The 15,586-nt window shown below is 38.4% G+C and overlaps 1 protein-coding gene across 1 annotated transcript in view; it reads left to right on the plus strand.

Annotated features, from left to right (window-relative positions):
* COL12A1 (collagen type XII alpha 1 chain) overlaps window positions 1-15,586 on the plus strand; it is a 135,616-nt gene that overhangs the window by 60,172 nt on the left and 59,858 nt on the right. The window contains 12 exon segments of the mRNA XM_039529916.1: window positions 449-613; window positions 784-930; window positions 1,649-1,788; window positions 3,155-3,284; window positions 4,458-4,603; window positions 4,887-5,016; window positions 5,883-6,022; window positions 8,466-8,595; window positions 9,438-9,577; window positions 9,799-9,931; window positions 11,676-11,702; window positions 12,033-12,175. Coding sequence (XP_039385850.1) covers window positions 449-613; window positions 784-930; window positions 1,649-1,788; window positions 3,155-3,284; window positions 4,458-4,603; window positions 4,887-5,016; window positions 5,883-6,022; window positions 8,466-8,595; window positions 9,438-9,577; window positions 9,799-9,931; window positions 11,676-11,702; window positions 12,033-12,175 — 1,571 coding nt within the window.

The raw sequence follows: 15,586 nt of genomic DNA on the forward strand, positions 1-15,586 counted from the left end.
GATTTTGGCAGGAGGGAAGGCTATCACTTGCTGTAAAATTCTCTGCACCTTGAAGTCTTTAAACCATGATTTGAGAACTTCAATGGCTTAGACACAGGTTTGATACAGGAGGGGGTGGGTGAGATTCTGTGGCCTGCGTTGTGCAGGAGGTCAGACTAGATGATCATAATGGTCCCTTCTGAACTTGAAGTTTATGATTCTATCATAAAAGGGAGAGGAGGAAGAATGGGGAACAGAGATGTTGGCAAGGGCAGAGGTGGTGCAGGACCTGGTAGGGGAGGATGAGAAGCTTGAATTTGATGTGGAAGATGATGGGCAGCCCTTGAAAGGATGTAAACAGGGGAGTGATGTGGTCAGTGATGGCTATGGTGAAATATATTTGTTTGCCAGTAAGGTATATTTGTAATAGTATACAGTGCTCACAAGTTGCCTCTTTATGTCACATTAGGAATGGCTTTGAGTTTCATCCTAAAAGACAATTTCAAACCAGAAGTCGGATTGAGGCCTAAAGCTCACAAAATCGGTGTCCTCATCACTGATGGCAAATCACAAGACGATATAGTGGCTCCTTCAAAGAGACTCAGGGATGAGGGAGTGGAACTTTATGCGATTGGTAAGTACTGTATGAAGAGAAATTGAATGTAGAGATGCTTTTTAAAACATAATAGATCAGTAGTAATGCACTTGAATCCATGGAATGCGATCGAAATGATGTGTTTCAGTGCGGGGGGCTTAGCTGTATTACACTTGATTTAAGTCTTGTTTATGTGTCGTGTATTTAAGGTATTAAAAATGCGGATGAAAATGAGTTGAAGCAGATTGCAACAGATCCAGATGATACCCATGTTTACAACGTTGCTGATTTCTCCTTCCTCGCTAATATTGTTGATGACTTAACGATTAATCTATGTAATAGTGTAAAAGGCCCAGGTACGTCTTCCTTTTCAATCAAATTCATCCTCTCCCAGTTTATGTGCTTTAATACCTTGGCCTGAAAATTCATTTCCATTGCTGACTCGGAACTGTCAAATCAATCTGCTGTTTCAGCTACTGACCTAAAGAAGCTGTGTAGGCCACCTGAGATAACAACTGTGTTTTGCCTCCACCAGCATTATGTGGCTGTCTAAGCCTGCCTTCTTCCCAGGGTCAGGCATGTGGAAAAGATGTTGTTTGATGTGTGTCCCCTTACATGGGGGGTCAGAGGGAAAGGTTCTTCGCTGGCTGACTGACAGTTACGCAACCCGGGAAGAGTTTTAATAGGACTTCACTGTTGAAATGTGAAATCTGGCTGGCTTACAGCTCAGAAGCAAAGCTTAGCATGGAAAAAGAGCCCCTCAAGATGAGGGTTCTCCCTATCAAATGTTAGTGTTCGGGGTGGGGTAGGAAGGAGAAGGAATTTGCATAGGTCTGTTAGGAAGGCTACTGCCCCCAGAGCCACGTAATGACGTGGTGCTGGGCTATCATTGTCATTGCTGTTGTAAGGGCTCCCCCGGTGATGTGAGGCTTCATTTCAGAAATACCACCAAAGAGCAGCAGTAAATATTTTTTTCAAAGCAGTTGAACTTGTGTATTATTCTGAGTTTCATTCCTATCGTTGGCAAGCTTCCTTATTAATGAGCATCTTCCTTTATTTGTTTCAATGCTGTAGGTGGTTTGTCATCTCCCTCCAACCTGGTGACTTCTGAGGTGACACCTCGTTCTTTCAGAGTGACGTGGACTGCACCTGTTGAGAGCGTGGATAGATACAGGGTTGAATACTACCCTGTTTCTGGAGGCCCACCTCAGCAGGTTAGTACCTGGAGTCTCTGTTCCAATCTTATCTGTATGAACCACAGACTCTTTCATATTGAAGTTTCTCTCATCTAGATTCTGCCAAGACAGCATGGTACCAATTTAAGGTTTGTGTTAATCTGAAAGAATACTGATTATGTGTGGAGTGGTGTGGGGTGAGAAAGGACTTCTGTCTCAAAGAGCCTGGAGGCATCTTACAAAAGGGATATATTCCTGGCCACAAATAGCAAGTTACATTCTTTTTGCTTTGTGTTTCAAAAACCTGACAGAAATGAGGTTCATACTACAGATGATCTTGGATATTTTAAAATTATGAAACTTGGAGTTTAATATACCTTAGAAAATACTTGTCTATGTTTCCTAGTAATGCCCATTGGTTCAAACATCCATAGTCATATGTTCCTTTAATCAAGTCCGTTCATGAAAACTCTCTGACCATATCAGCAACTAGAAATAGTGGTCCTTTAGTACACCTTATTCTGGGTCATGGTTGAAAGCAAGAGGGATAGTGGGCTCTACAGGTTGTGAGACAGTATTTAGGTTAGGGTCAAAGTTAGGGTCAAGACTGTTAAATCCATACTCAGATATGACTCAGCCTAAACTAGCCCTTTCTTCAGGATTTGTCCTTTGGTTAGGGCAGGTGGTAGCCATTCTGGCACATGTTGACTTTATACCTTGCTTATCCAGTGGCATTTTATTCTGAAGACTTTCTGCTTGTTTTTGGTTGATCCTTGTTGCTAATATCACTGCATACAGTACATGTGCTATACAGTCTCAATTTTCCATGGTGCCATACTGTCTATATTCTATTTCCAAAACAGGGAGGAAGAATTTGAATTACATTTCCAAGCATGTTCCCCATTCAACCAAATGATGTGTAGCACAGAGGTTCTCAAACTGGGGGTTGGGACCCCTCAGAGGGTTGTGAGGTTATTACATTGGGGGTCACACAAGCTGTCAGCCTCCACCCCAAACCCCGCTTTGACTCCAGCATTTATAATGGTGTTAAATATGTTAAAAGCGTTTTTAATGTACTCAGAGGCTCGCTGTCTAAAAGGGGTCACCAGTACAAAAGTTTGAGAACCACTGGGTAGCATAAATGCCACCTGTGATAACAGGGAGTCCTTTTAATCTATTGTACACTGTTACACGTGTGTATCCCTATTGAAAACATATGTCTGCCTAAATCCCTACAACTTGCTTTTTCAGACATAATGGAGGCAGAATACTGAAAAACTAAACATGCAGAAGACTAAGGGATGAATTTATTTATAGTGTAACTTCACTGATGCAAGAGTAATATGCAGCAAAACTGAAGATGACTTTGGTAAATGAAATTAACATTGCTTTTATTTTTGTGTAGTTTTATGTAAATCGAGCGGAAACTACTACAGTTCTGAAGAACCTGAAACCTGAAACAGAATATATTGTTCAAGTGTTCTCTGTGGTAGAAGATGAAAGCAGTGAACCTCTAAGTGGCACAGAAACAACTTGTAAGTTAGAATTCCAGTATGATCAATGTGTTTAACAACTGGTGTGACACCAATGATAGTCCCTCAGTAGAACACTTATTATTGCAATACTTCTTGACAACATAAAATGGTAGTTTGGTCCTTTGAGTTGCCCATATAAACATGCCTGGAAAGTTGTGGCCATAAGAGACAGCGGCAGGGTGGAAATTGTCTGCCCTGACTCTGGCTTCCTTCCAAACTCATAAAGACACTGCTCTACTAGTCCTCTTGGGCCAGAGCCCTGGCGAAACATTCCAAGAAACAACTTATAACCTCAAGGACTATGTTTCAGAAGTTGTCAAATACACGCCTTCATTCAACCTGTGCAACCTCCATATTACACAGATCATTCTTGCTCCAGGCAGCCGAAATGTTGTCTCAAACTGACTCTGATTTTTCAGCATTAATGTGTGCCTGGTTCAGAGCAATTACATCAGTTTCGTGCTTACGGGCATAGATTGGCTCATGTTTCCATTATCAGCTGTTCAAATGATTGATAATATGTATGTTGTTACTGAGTGCAAGATAGAGTGGCATCCTGAGCCTGTCAAAATGTTGATCATTTAGCAATTCCCTTCTGTCATATGTGATTGCTCTACATACATTAGGCAGGTCATAAATTCCAAATTAATTTATTCACATTAGTGCTTTAAAATTTGAGGTGATTTTTTTTTTACTGTTCGTGTAGTTTTTTACAGAGTAAGAAAAATGTATAACAGAGTAAAGAAAATAGATACAAAAATGTTCCCTTTATATGTACAAATCCAGAAGCCAGCTATGTTTGGAGTTGATAATCAACATTTAATATTAATTAAGGTAGAACCTTAGAATATTCAAGAATCTTAATATACACTTCAAAATGCAGCTTTGTCCTTTAGGAAGGGAATGTTAAAGTTTTGAAAATTAGTGTTATGACAGAAAATCACTGGACACATTAAAAAAGATATGACTGTTACTAATTCTTTAAGTTAATCACCACTTACAACAACAAAATCTATGGATTCCCTATTTCATTAACCCTATACCTCCTTATTCCCAAGTGACCTATTCTCTATAGTACTGCTGGATGCTGTGTAATGCTAAAAGGTGGTGGAGTAGGCGGAAAAGTAATAAATAACGTGATTGAATAAAATGAATAATTTCATATTTTCACAGTGCCAATCCCTACAATCAGAAACCTGAATGCTTATGACATTGGATCGACTTCCATGAGAGTGAGATGGGAACCTCTCAGGGGAGCTACTGGTTATCGGTTATTGTATGAACCTCTCAATGCCACAATACCAGCTGTAGAAAAAGAGGTGTGGAAAGTTACCTTTAGTTCTCTGTAACTTGTCTCTCCCCTCTGGATCCCCACAAAAAGCTCTTGGATTTTCAAGGGTATCTCATAATAGTAAGAAAAAGTCTGGCAGGTATTTATGAAGTGCAGCACATTTACTGGAGTATTATATACAATGACATCAGTCAGGAAGTTGTAAATGTAGTGTAAATCTTGGAAACAAAGTTCTCTTTTAATTAAATCATTGCTTTTTTCTTTCTGCTCACTTTTATTTTTCAACACCTGCATCTTTCTTTCACGTGCAGATGCGCGTTGGGTCAACGGTGAATGATGTTCAGCTGGTAGACCTCATCCCCAATACTGCCTACACTTTAACTATTCATGCAGAGTTTGGCGATCTCAGCAGTGATCCACTCATCACTCAGGAAGTGACATGTAAGGGCTTCTTGAATTCTTGCTTTGCTTTTTGTTGTATCGGTAATATCTAACTTACATTATATTTTAGCAGCGATGGGTGGGTGGAGGAGCGGGCCATTTATTTTGTCACTTTTTGTCAATTGTTTTATCTAAGTATGGATTTTTCATCATTGCAAGGGTTTTGAAGGGTCATAAAGCTACTTCAACTGAGAATGAACTAATTTAAAAAAACACCAATATGGCTTCCCCTCCAAGCTCATGGGAGCTTGATAAAGGAAGGGCAATTTGGCTAACAACTTGCAAACAGCAGATTACAGTGGATTTATTTTATTGTGAGCCCACTTATACCTGTTTCAAAAAGATTTAGTATTTTAACAATTAAAGTGGAAGAAGGCTAAAGGTAGAGGAAAAGTTGGACTATCTCTCATTACCTGTAGCTACTAAAAGCCAAATTCTGCTTGCTTTACGCACATCACTGAGTTCAGTGGAACTGTTCACCTAAATATAACAACTAGGATTTGGGTGCCAAAAGGCTTATTTAAAAACAATAAATACATTTGAAATGGTGTTTATTTAAAATGGCATCACCTGTACTTTCTAATTAAACCAACCTCCTTTAAATGGCATTGAAATTATGTTTATAAGAGGCTCTGGGCCTTTTCCAGCCAATATTGAGTAATTTTGAAATCACCAACATGAGCAGAGTACAGGTCTTCAGCTATTCTGGGGACTGGATAATTTGTTGAAATGACTCATCTGGTGGCCAAAACAGGGATTCCCTTTGATAAGTTTTTGGCTTTTTTTCTTTAACAAAAAAAGATGTGAAAAGAGTTTCTTTTCCAGTTTGAGAATAGTAGTTGTATATTATGGTTCCTATTTTACAGTACCTTTAGCTGGAGCCAAAAGCTTGAGGGTTAGAGACATTACTCACAGCAGCATGAATGTCATTTGGGATCCTGCCCCAGGAAAAGTCCGCAAATACCTACTGAGATACAAAACAACTTTGGGAGATGAACCAAAAGAGGTAGGTGGAAAGCATTTTAGCAAGTAACTGAAGATTGTTTTACTGTAAGAAGCTGAAATATAATATTAGAAACAGGTAGTAAAAACAGAGAACATCAGCTCTTGGCAGCTGCAATATCATTAAAAGGGTACTGACATCTTGGAAGCTTTACAAGCTTGGATTGGAATTCTCCCCCTGATCCCCTTGGTTCTACAAAGGAACTGGAAAAGCCCCTTAGCTGGCCAAAGGAAAATTCCTGTGCAGCAAGCACTGGACATTCTGTGTGGCCCTGCTGCCCATAGACAGCCAAAGATGGGCTGAGGTAACTTAGTCAATCCTTCAGGCTTTCTAAGAGTGGCTACACCACCCTTGGAACACCTCAAAGTCAGGAGGGCATGAAGGTGGCTTCAAGCCATTTTAGTCCCCTGTGGCCCTGGACTGCAGCTGCATGTGTTGCTCTTCCAGGAGGCACAGCACACAATTGCACCCCTAGAGCCATTTGCACTGAGTGATATAACAGGGTGTCCATATTTGTACTGAGGGAACATAACTTAGTGTAATGACTTAGCTGTTACTGGAAACCTGACAATAAAGTACATTGTCAAAAGGGCCGAGGCTCTTTTTGCAGGTGCAATTTGCATCTGCATTATTGTACATGGATAATCATAGAATTGTAGGACTGGAAGGAACCTTGAGAGGTCTTCTAGTCCAATCCCCTGCACTCATGGAAGGACTAAGTATTATCTAGACCATCCCTGATAGATGTTTGTCTAGCTGCTTTTAAAAACCTCCAATGACGGAGATTGCACAACCTCCCTATGCAATTTATTCCAGTGTTTAACTACCCTGACAGTTTGAAAGCTTTTCTTAATGACCAACCTAAACCTCTCTTGCTGCAATTTAATCCCATTGCTTCTTGTTCTATTCTCAGAGGTTGAAGAGAACAATTTTCCTCCCTCCACCTGATAACAATCGTTTATGTACTTGAAAATGGTTATCATGGCCCTTCTCAGTCTTCTCTTCTCCAGACTAAAAAACCCAATTTTTCTCAATCTTCCATCATAGCTCATGTTTTCTAGATTTTTAATCATTTTTGTTGTTCTTCTCTGTACTTCCTCCAATTTGTCCACATCCTTCCTGAAATGTGGTGCCCAGAACTGGACACAATACTCCAGTTGAGGCCTAATCAGAGCAGAGTAGAGTGGAAGAATTACTTCTTGTGTCTTGCTTACATCACTCCTGTTAGTATATCCCAGAATGATGTACGCTTTTTTGCCAGTGTTATACTGTTGACTCATATTTAGCTTGTGATCCACTGTGACCCCTCAGGTCCCTTTCTGCAGTACTCCTTCCTAGGGACATTTTGTATGTTTGCAACTGATTGTTCCCTCCTAAGTGGAGTACTTTGCATTTGTCCTTATTGAATTTCATCCTATTTACTTCAGACCATTTCTCCAGTTTGTCCAGATCATTTTGAATTTTAATCATATCCTCCAAAGCACTTGCAACCCCTCCCTGCTTGGTATTATCCACAAACTTTATAACTGTACTCTCTCTATGCTATTATCTAAATAATTGATGAAGATATTGACCGGACCCAGAAACGGACCCAGAACTGATCCCTGCAGGATCCCCCTTGGTATGCCCTTCCAGCTTGACTGTGAACCACTGAGAACTACTTTCCAACCAATTATTCACCCACCTCATAGTAGGTACATATAGGTTGTATTTCCCTAGGTTTTTTATGGGGTGATGCAAGACAGTATCAAAAGCCTTACTAAAGTCAAGATATACCACATCTACTGCTTCCCCCCATTCACAAGCTTGTTACCCTGTCAAAGAAAGCTTTTAGGTTGGTTTGAAACGATTTGTTCTTGACAAATCCATGCTCACTGTTACTTATCACCTTCTTATCTTCTAGGTGTTTGCAAATTGATTACTTAATTGTTTGCTCCGTTATCTTTCTGGGTGCTGAAGTTAAGCTGACTGGTCTGTAATTCCCGGGGCTGTCCTTATTCCACTTTTTATAGATTGTCACTATATTTGCCCTTTTCCAGTCCTCTGGAATCTCTCTTGTCTTCCATGACTTTTTTAAGATAATTGCTAATGGCTTAAATATTGCCTCTGTCTGCTCCTTGAGTACTCTACAATATATTTCATCAGGCCCTGGTTTCTTGAAGTTAACTCTAGGTGCCAGTTACAGTACTTGCTGCTTAAACGACTTATTTTTCACCTACAGTCTGGTAGTCAGAGGTATGAGTACCCAGATTTGCACCCACAGTTCAAGTGCAGGTGCAACAATGTAGGTACAAATTGCACCCCCAAAAGGAATGCAAAATTATCCCAGAATATCTTCGTCTTTTTTGTTGTAGCAATGACTACAGTATATTAATGTGCATGTATAGGGACAGAAACTTAACTGTGTGTCAATTTACAATTCTTCTGCCTTTATTTTTGTTCCTAGGTGGAAGTTGATAAATCAAAAACGAGCACAGTTCTTTCTAGTCTTCTCTCACAAACTCTGTATGATCTACAACTCGTTGCAGTATATGACGAAGGAGAATCTATGCCAGTAGCTGCTAAAGCTACCACTTGTAAGTTGTGGGAATATTTAATTTAACTCTGCTATTAAATATGTTTTCTTAGATTCTGTTTAAGCAAAATGTGCTGCATATTATTATAGAATTTAGGCAGCAATATCATTTAATCCATTTCCTAACCTTCAGTTTGAGAATTCTAAATTCTTCTTATTAGGTAGGATGCTTAGAGGGCAGAATTCTGCCCTCTGGGACCTATACAACTTCTGAAGCTATCTAGTGGATAAGGCATAGCATTAGGAATCAGGACATATGAGTTCTGTTCCCAGTTTTGCATTAATAAACTGTGTGGCGTTGCATAAGCCACTCTTTCTCTCAGTTTCCTCATCTGTAAAATGGGACAGCCCTCTGCCCTTATACAGGGAAAAGAAGGCTGATACTGAAAAGTTTTTTAACCTAGCAGATTTTTTGTCAGTGACAGAAAAAACAGGGAAAGTGTTCAGCCACAAGATATTGGGTTCAGTGCAGGAATTCTTGGGTGAAGTTCTAAGGATTATTTATGCAGGAGCTCAGACTAGATGGTCATAATTATACCTTCTGGGAAATCTATGTTCCAGAACTTCAGCTGCTATGAATTGGTGTAGTTCTACTGAAGTCAATGGAGCTGTGCGAGTTTATAATAGCTGAGGACCTGGCCCTATGAAATACAAATTGCTCTGTATAACTGCTGAGTAACACTACAATTTATATTAAAGTCATTGGAAATGTGTCTGGGAGCATACTCTGTTGCATAGAAAGTTGTTTATTAATGGAGCTTTGTGGTTGTGATTATTCTTAGTTTATAGGCTGTATCTTTTGTTTGTTTGTTTGTTTAAGTATTTTTCCTTTCTTCATAATAGTGCCTGTACCAGCACCAGTCAATCTCAGACTCACAGACGTAACAAAGCAAAGTTTCAGAGGCACTTGGGACCATGGAGCTCCAGATGTGGCTCTCTATAGAATCACCTGGGGACCCTATGGTGGAACAGAAAAGCAGGAGGTAGGAATGAATAGTCAACATGTAGTTTTCTTTAGGATGCTATCACAGCAGTACTTTTAATCTGAAATTAAATTCGTGAATGGCCTCAGTCTTGGAAACCCTTCAGTGGGAATTGCATGTGGAGAGGCTTTCAGGATCTGATCTAATATTTGCAGCCAACTAATATCTCACAAGGTAAAGAAAAATGTACAGTTATCTCCTTTCTTTCCTCCCACCACCAGACCATCCTAAATGGTGATGAAAATTCTCTGGTTTTTGAAAATCTGAACCCAGACACCCTATATGATGTCTCAGTTACTGCCATCTATCCTGATGAATCTGAAAGTGATGACTTGATTGGCAGTGAGCGGACATGTAAGTAATCAATTCCCTAAAAGGGATAATGTGTGTTATTAATTATTATTATTATTAGGGCTGTCAAGTGATTAAAATTTATTGTGATTAATCTCATGTTTAATCCTACTGTTAAACAATAATAGAATGCATTTATTTAAATCTTTTTGGATGTTTTCTAGATGTTCAAATATATTGATTTCAATTACAACACAGAATACAAAGTGTACAGTGCTCTTTATACTTAATACTTATTTTTATTACAAGTAGTTGCATTGTAAAAAAAAAAAGAAATAGTACTTTTGAATTCACCTAATACAAGTAGTGTAGTGCAATCTCTTGAACATTAAACTTACAAATGTAGAATTATATACAAAAAACTGCATTCAAAAATAAAAATGTAAAATTTTAGAGCCTACAAGTCCACTCAGTCCTACTTCCTGTTCAGCCAATTGCTCAGACAAACAAGTTTGTTTACATTTGCAGGAGAAAATGCTGCCCACTTCTTGTTTAAACTGAGAACAGGCATTTGCATGGCACTGGCGTTGCAAGATATTTATGTGCCAGATGCTCTAAAGATTCAGATGTCCCTTCATGCTTCAACCACCATTCCAGGAGACACACGTTGTTGCTGCTGACAGATTCTGCTCAATAACAATCCAAAGCAGTGCAGACAGATGCATGTTCATTTTCATTATTTGAGTCAGATGCCACCAGCGGAAGGTTGATTTTCTTTTTTGGTGGTTCAGGTTCTGTAGTTTTCACATTGGAGTGTTGCTCTTTTAAGATTTCTGAAAGCATGCTCCACATCTCATCCCACTCAGATTTTGGAAGGCAATTCAGATTCTTAAACCTGGGGTCGAGTGCTGTAGCTATCTTTACAAATCTCACATTGGTACCTTCTTTGCGTTTTGTCAGATCTACAGTGGAAGTGTTCTTAAAATGAACAATATGTGCTGGGTCATCATTCAAGACTGTTATAACATGAAATGTATGGCAGAATATAGGTAAAACAGAGCAGGGAACATACAATTCTCCCCAAGGAGTTCAGTCACAAATTAATTCATTAATGTTTTATTTTTTAAATGAGTGTCATCAGCATGGAAGCATGTCCTCTGGAATGGTGGCCGAAGCATGAAGGGGCATATGAATGCTTAGCATATCTGGCACATAAATACCTTGCAATGCTGGCTACAAAAGTGTCTCACTTTCTGGTGACATTGTAAATAAGAAGAGGGTAGCATTATTTCCCATAAATGTTTGCCTTAGCGATTGGCTGAACAAGAAGTAGGACTTAGTGGACTTGTAGGCTCTGAAATTTTACACTGTTTTGTTTTTGAGTGCAGTTATGTAACAAAAAAACTACATTTGTAAGTTGCACTTGCACGACAAAGAGATTGCACTATAGTACTTGTATGAGGTGAATTTAAAAATATTATTGCTTTTGTTTATCATTTTTACAGTGCAAATATTTATAATAAAAATAATATACACTTTGATTTCAATTACCACACAGAATACAATATATATGAAAATGTAGATAAACATCCAAAATATTTAATAAATTTCAATGTGTATTCTATTGTTTAACAGTGCAATTAAAACTGCAATTAATCGTGATTAACTTTTAAAATCGCGATTAATTTTTTTTAGTTAATCGTATGAGTAAACTGCAATTAATCAACAACCCTTATTATTATTATTATTAGCTATTAAATTAGAATAAAAGGCAGTACTTCTAAAAAATTCTTGTGCTTTTTCCTAGTACCTGCAATACGTCCAACAACACAAGGTAAGAACCTGAATTATCAGGTTTCATGTTATTTAAAGAAGTCATAATTCCCATTTAAAACTGAATAGTATATTTATGATGATCTCAACTTGTTAATAAATGTATTTTTTTATTTGGAATGATACTAAACATATGGTTAACTCACACTTCATTATTTTACTAACATTCCAGTTAAATTCTCTTCTTGATTGTATTTTGAAAACTCTGGGCCAAATTCTGCACATGCCTGGCTCAGTGAAGCCAGTGGCATCCTGGCTCACATCCGAGTACAGAATTTGGCCCATTGTTTGAACTGTGTGCTTACCCTGTGCTTCAATAACTTCAAATCAGCACCAAAGAGCGGCCCACGAAACCTTCAGGTGTACAATGCGACTTCCAATAGCCTGACTGTAAAGTGGGATCCAGCCAGTGGCCGAGTGCAGAGATACAGGATCACTTACCAGCGTACAACTGGGGATGGTGCTGAACAATCGGTAACTAATTTTTAAAGACTATAATTATTAGACCATTAAAAACAAATTTGACCATGTAGTTCTTAAGATTAGTGTGTCAGAACAATTTAGTTTCAGATCAGAGCAGTGCGGATATTAATAGGGGCATTTTTAGATGAAGCTTTATGTTCAGAATAAATATGTGTATTTGTGTATTAAATATAACATTTCCAAACTAATATGTTCTTTATGGGGAAAAAAAGTGCCCATGTGGAAAGTCAATTTGCTTGAGATTTTCTTGCATCCCATTAGCTGTACAGATCAGATAATAAAGTAAAACTAGCTATATTTCTACCTTAAATATGTACAAATCAAATAAAAATATCAAAATGTAAGTCCTGGAGAACTGTGATTCACAAATGTCTTCCAGTCCAGGGCTTGTCTGAGATTTTCACTGTGTGGTTCACATGCTAATAGAGGGACTGTGTCATGGTGACTAATTGAAGATAGTGTGGGCCACCGTCTATTCCAGTAGTGAAGAAGTAACATCTCTATGGTAACTACAGCAATTGCTTAGGTGAGAAAGTAGTAATAGGAAAGCAGTGAAGGTAGTTTAGCTTCTTTTAATGTGATTTGGCTTCTGTAAACAAGGAGGACAGCCAGCACCATGTGATCAGCTTCCCATGGACCACCAGCTAGTGCTCTGTACACCACTGGTCGTCCATACAGCTCAGTTGGGCAACCACTGATCCAGCCCCTCTCCTAGTCACCCAGTTTACCTGAAATGTATGCTACTAATAACAAAACCAAATCCTATTGATTAATAGCATGGCCAGTTGATTGTCTGCACTTGTGGTTCATTATGAAAAATGTTCAGAATAACCAAATTTAGCCAGTTCTATTGCTAAAAATCAGTAACAGTAAAGGAAAGAGTTACTAGGTTACCAATTCTTCTAGCAAGCTGTTTCTTGCATTGTGTCTTTTCACAGTATGCAGAAAGCGCTCCCCAAATACTCCCCCCAAACTAGCTATATTTATAGTAGACCTGTTTACAAGTGAAAAACATTCTCAGTGTCACTCAAGACTAAAATTCACCAATCAGCTTTTTACCTTGTTTTTCTGATACCATGGCATACCCCTTATCTCTTGTTTTTGAACAAGCATTCAAAACCGGTTGGGCCATGAAGGCATTCCCTACCTTGTACCAGGGTAGAACACTCATGTATCTTGATTTTTGGCAGGGTTTATGGCAAACACCACATTTAGCTTTGCAAGGTAGCTCTTCACATAAGTGGGCAAGAGTGAACCTAATGAAACTTAGGGTAAGGTTGTGTTAGCATTCATATATGTTATAATTTATATAATATTAATGTGGTGTGTAATACGTATTGATATGGTGTGCAATATGTATAACATACATGTTGGCTAACAGCTCTATTCTGTAATATGAGACTGTTGTGGTGATTACCATTGGATTCAAAGCCCTTAGAAGAAAGCCACTAACATTTGGCTCAATATAATAATCTGAGAGCCTACATGTTCACAAGCATATCAAGGCAATATTTACTTTAGATTTGGCTGGATGTTTTCACATCCAAGTTTACTTTTATATGAACAGCATATATTTGAGTTAAAATGTGAAATATGTGTTTCTTTAAAAACCCAAACCAATGTCAATAAGCAGCAACATATGTTAGAAAGGCCTAGAAATATCTGTGAGGAATTAACAAAAAAAGGGGGGGGGTGTTTTCAACAGTCAGTGCAGCTATAGTGAAAAGTCAGTAAATAACAGAAAACAGTGATAAGGTCAATTAAACAGGGAACAATTTGCCAAGGGGGCTGTGATCTGTAACTGGTGGTTTTCAAGTGAGAGGGCAAGAAGAGGCATTCTGTAGAAATCTATGAATACTCTGTCCTCCAGCAAAGCAGGGGATGGACTAGATCAATTATTCTCCCTCATTTGGAGAGCAAAGCTGTATGGGACTGGGAGAAGAGATCACCCCTGAGGAGGCCTCCTCCTAGCGAGTGTTCCTCAGAACAAAAATGTTGAGAACCATCGGACTAGTGATGACCCAGGTGGCCCTTTCCAAACCTCACATTTATATTATATAATACATTATGTATATAATTTTTGGATTCACGGTGTATTGATCAAGAAAATCAGTATTTGCTAATGATTGACAGCCATATGACAGTAATTTCTTGACTACTTTTCTGGTGTAGGTATTTGATTAAATTGCTGGTACTATTGGATTATATCAGTACCTCATCTAAAACTTTCAAAGCCAAATTTTCAAACAGAGGCTGTAGGTTGCTCTGAGAGATTGGTCGGGTGCCAAATAGCCCCATGACCAGGGAAGAGAAAGGTGGTTTCAAGCCACACCCCAGGATCTGGGCCAATACCAATGACTTAGGGCCACGTTTGTAAAGGTATTTAGGCACCTAAAGATGGAAATCGGTACATAGTGGTATTTTCAAAAGCTCCTGGGTGCCTTACTTCCAACAGGAGTTAGGAAGGCACCTAGGAACTTGCGAAAATCCTACTAAGTGCCTAAACACCTTTAAAACTCTGGCCCTTAGTAACTATATACAAGTAATAAGGATTTAAACCCGTTATTTAGATTGCTTGTTTCATTAGCATATGCTAAAGGTTGTTCCGCTAAAGATTGTAGATTACTCTGAAATTTAGAATATGTCAGTGGATGGGCGGGCACTAGGTTAAAAACATCTGGACTCCAGTAAAATGTCCAGATGTCTAAATGCTTACTCATTTTGGGAGTTCTCCATTTTCAACAGATTCTAATTTCTGTGGCATAAACATGTGAATTCAGTAGACTGCTAAAAATGTACAAATTGTATAAGAAGATTGTTAGGCTACTTTGAGCATTGTATAAAAACACTGATTTCACATAATGAAAGAAAATTGAGCCTGCTAGCACGGTGCCATTCTCAAGTCACCGTAAATCTTTACCTATGTGGTCTGAGAAGGACTGTAGTCACATGGTTAACTGTCTAAGTATAATTGAAGTAGAAAGGTTATTGTATTTTTTGGATTAAAGCAAAAATGTTTAGGACATTTCTAGAATCAACATGCAATGAAATGTGTGAAAGTGAGGCTAGAATTCCATAATTTTAATATTATACAATTATTTATGTTTTAGAGCTCTACAGAGTGTTATTTTCTTGAAATACATTTCTTGAAATACACCTGAGCAATAGGCATGATATGCCTGCTCCAAAGCTCATTGAAGTTAATGGAAAGGCTGATTTCGATGGGCTATGGATCAGGAGCTGTCTGGGAAGAAATATCTCTACAGTGGCACTAAAAAGATTGAAAGTCGATATTTAATTGTTATATACAAGATTGGAAATCTTTTCACAAATGCTGGCTTTGTATTACTGTAGTCTTTTAAAACCAGCCTTAATGAATTTTACCACACTGAACTGAATATA

This window comes from Mauremys reevesii, linkage group 3 (genome assembly GCF_016161935.1).
Source record: "Mauremys reevesii isolate NIE-2019 linkage group 3, ASM1616193v1, whole genome shotgun sequence".
Taxonomy (NCBI): domain Eukaryota; kingdom Metazoa; phylum Chordata; order Testudines; family Geoemydidae; genus Mauremys; species Mauremys reevesii.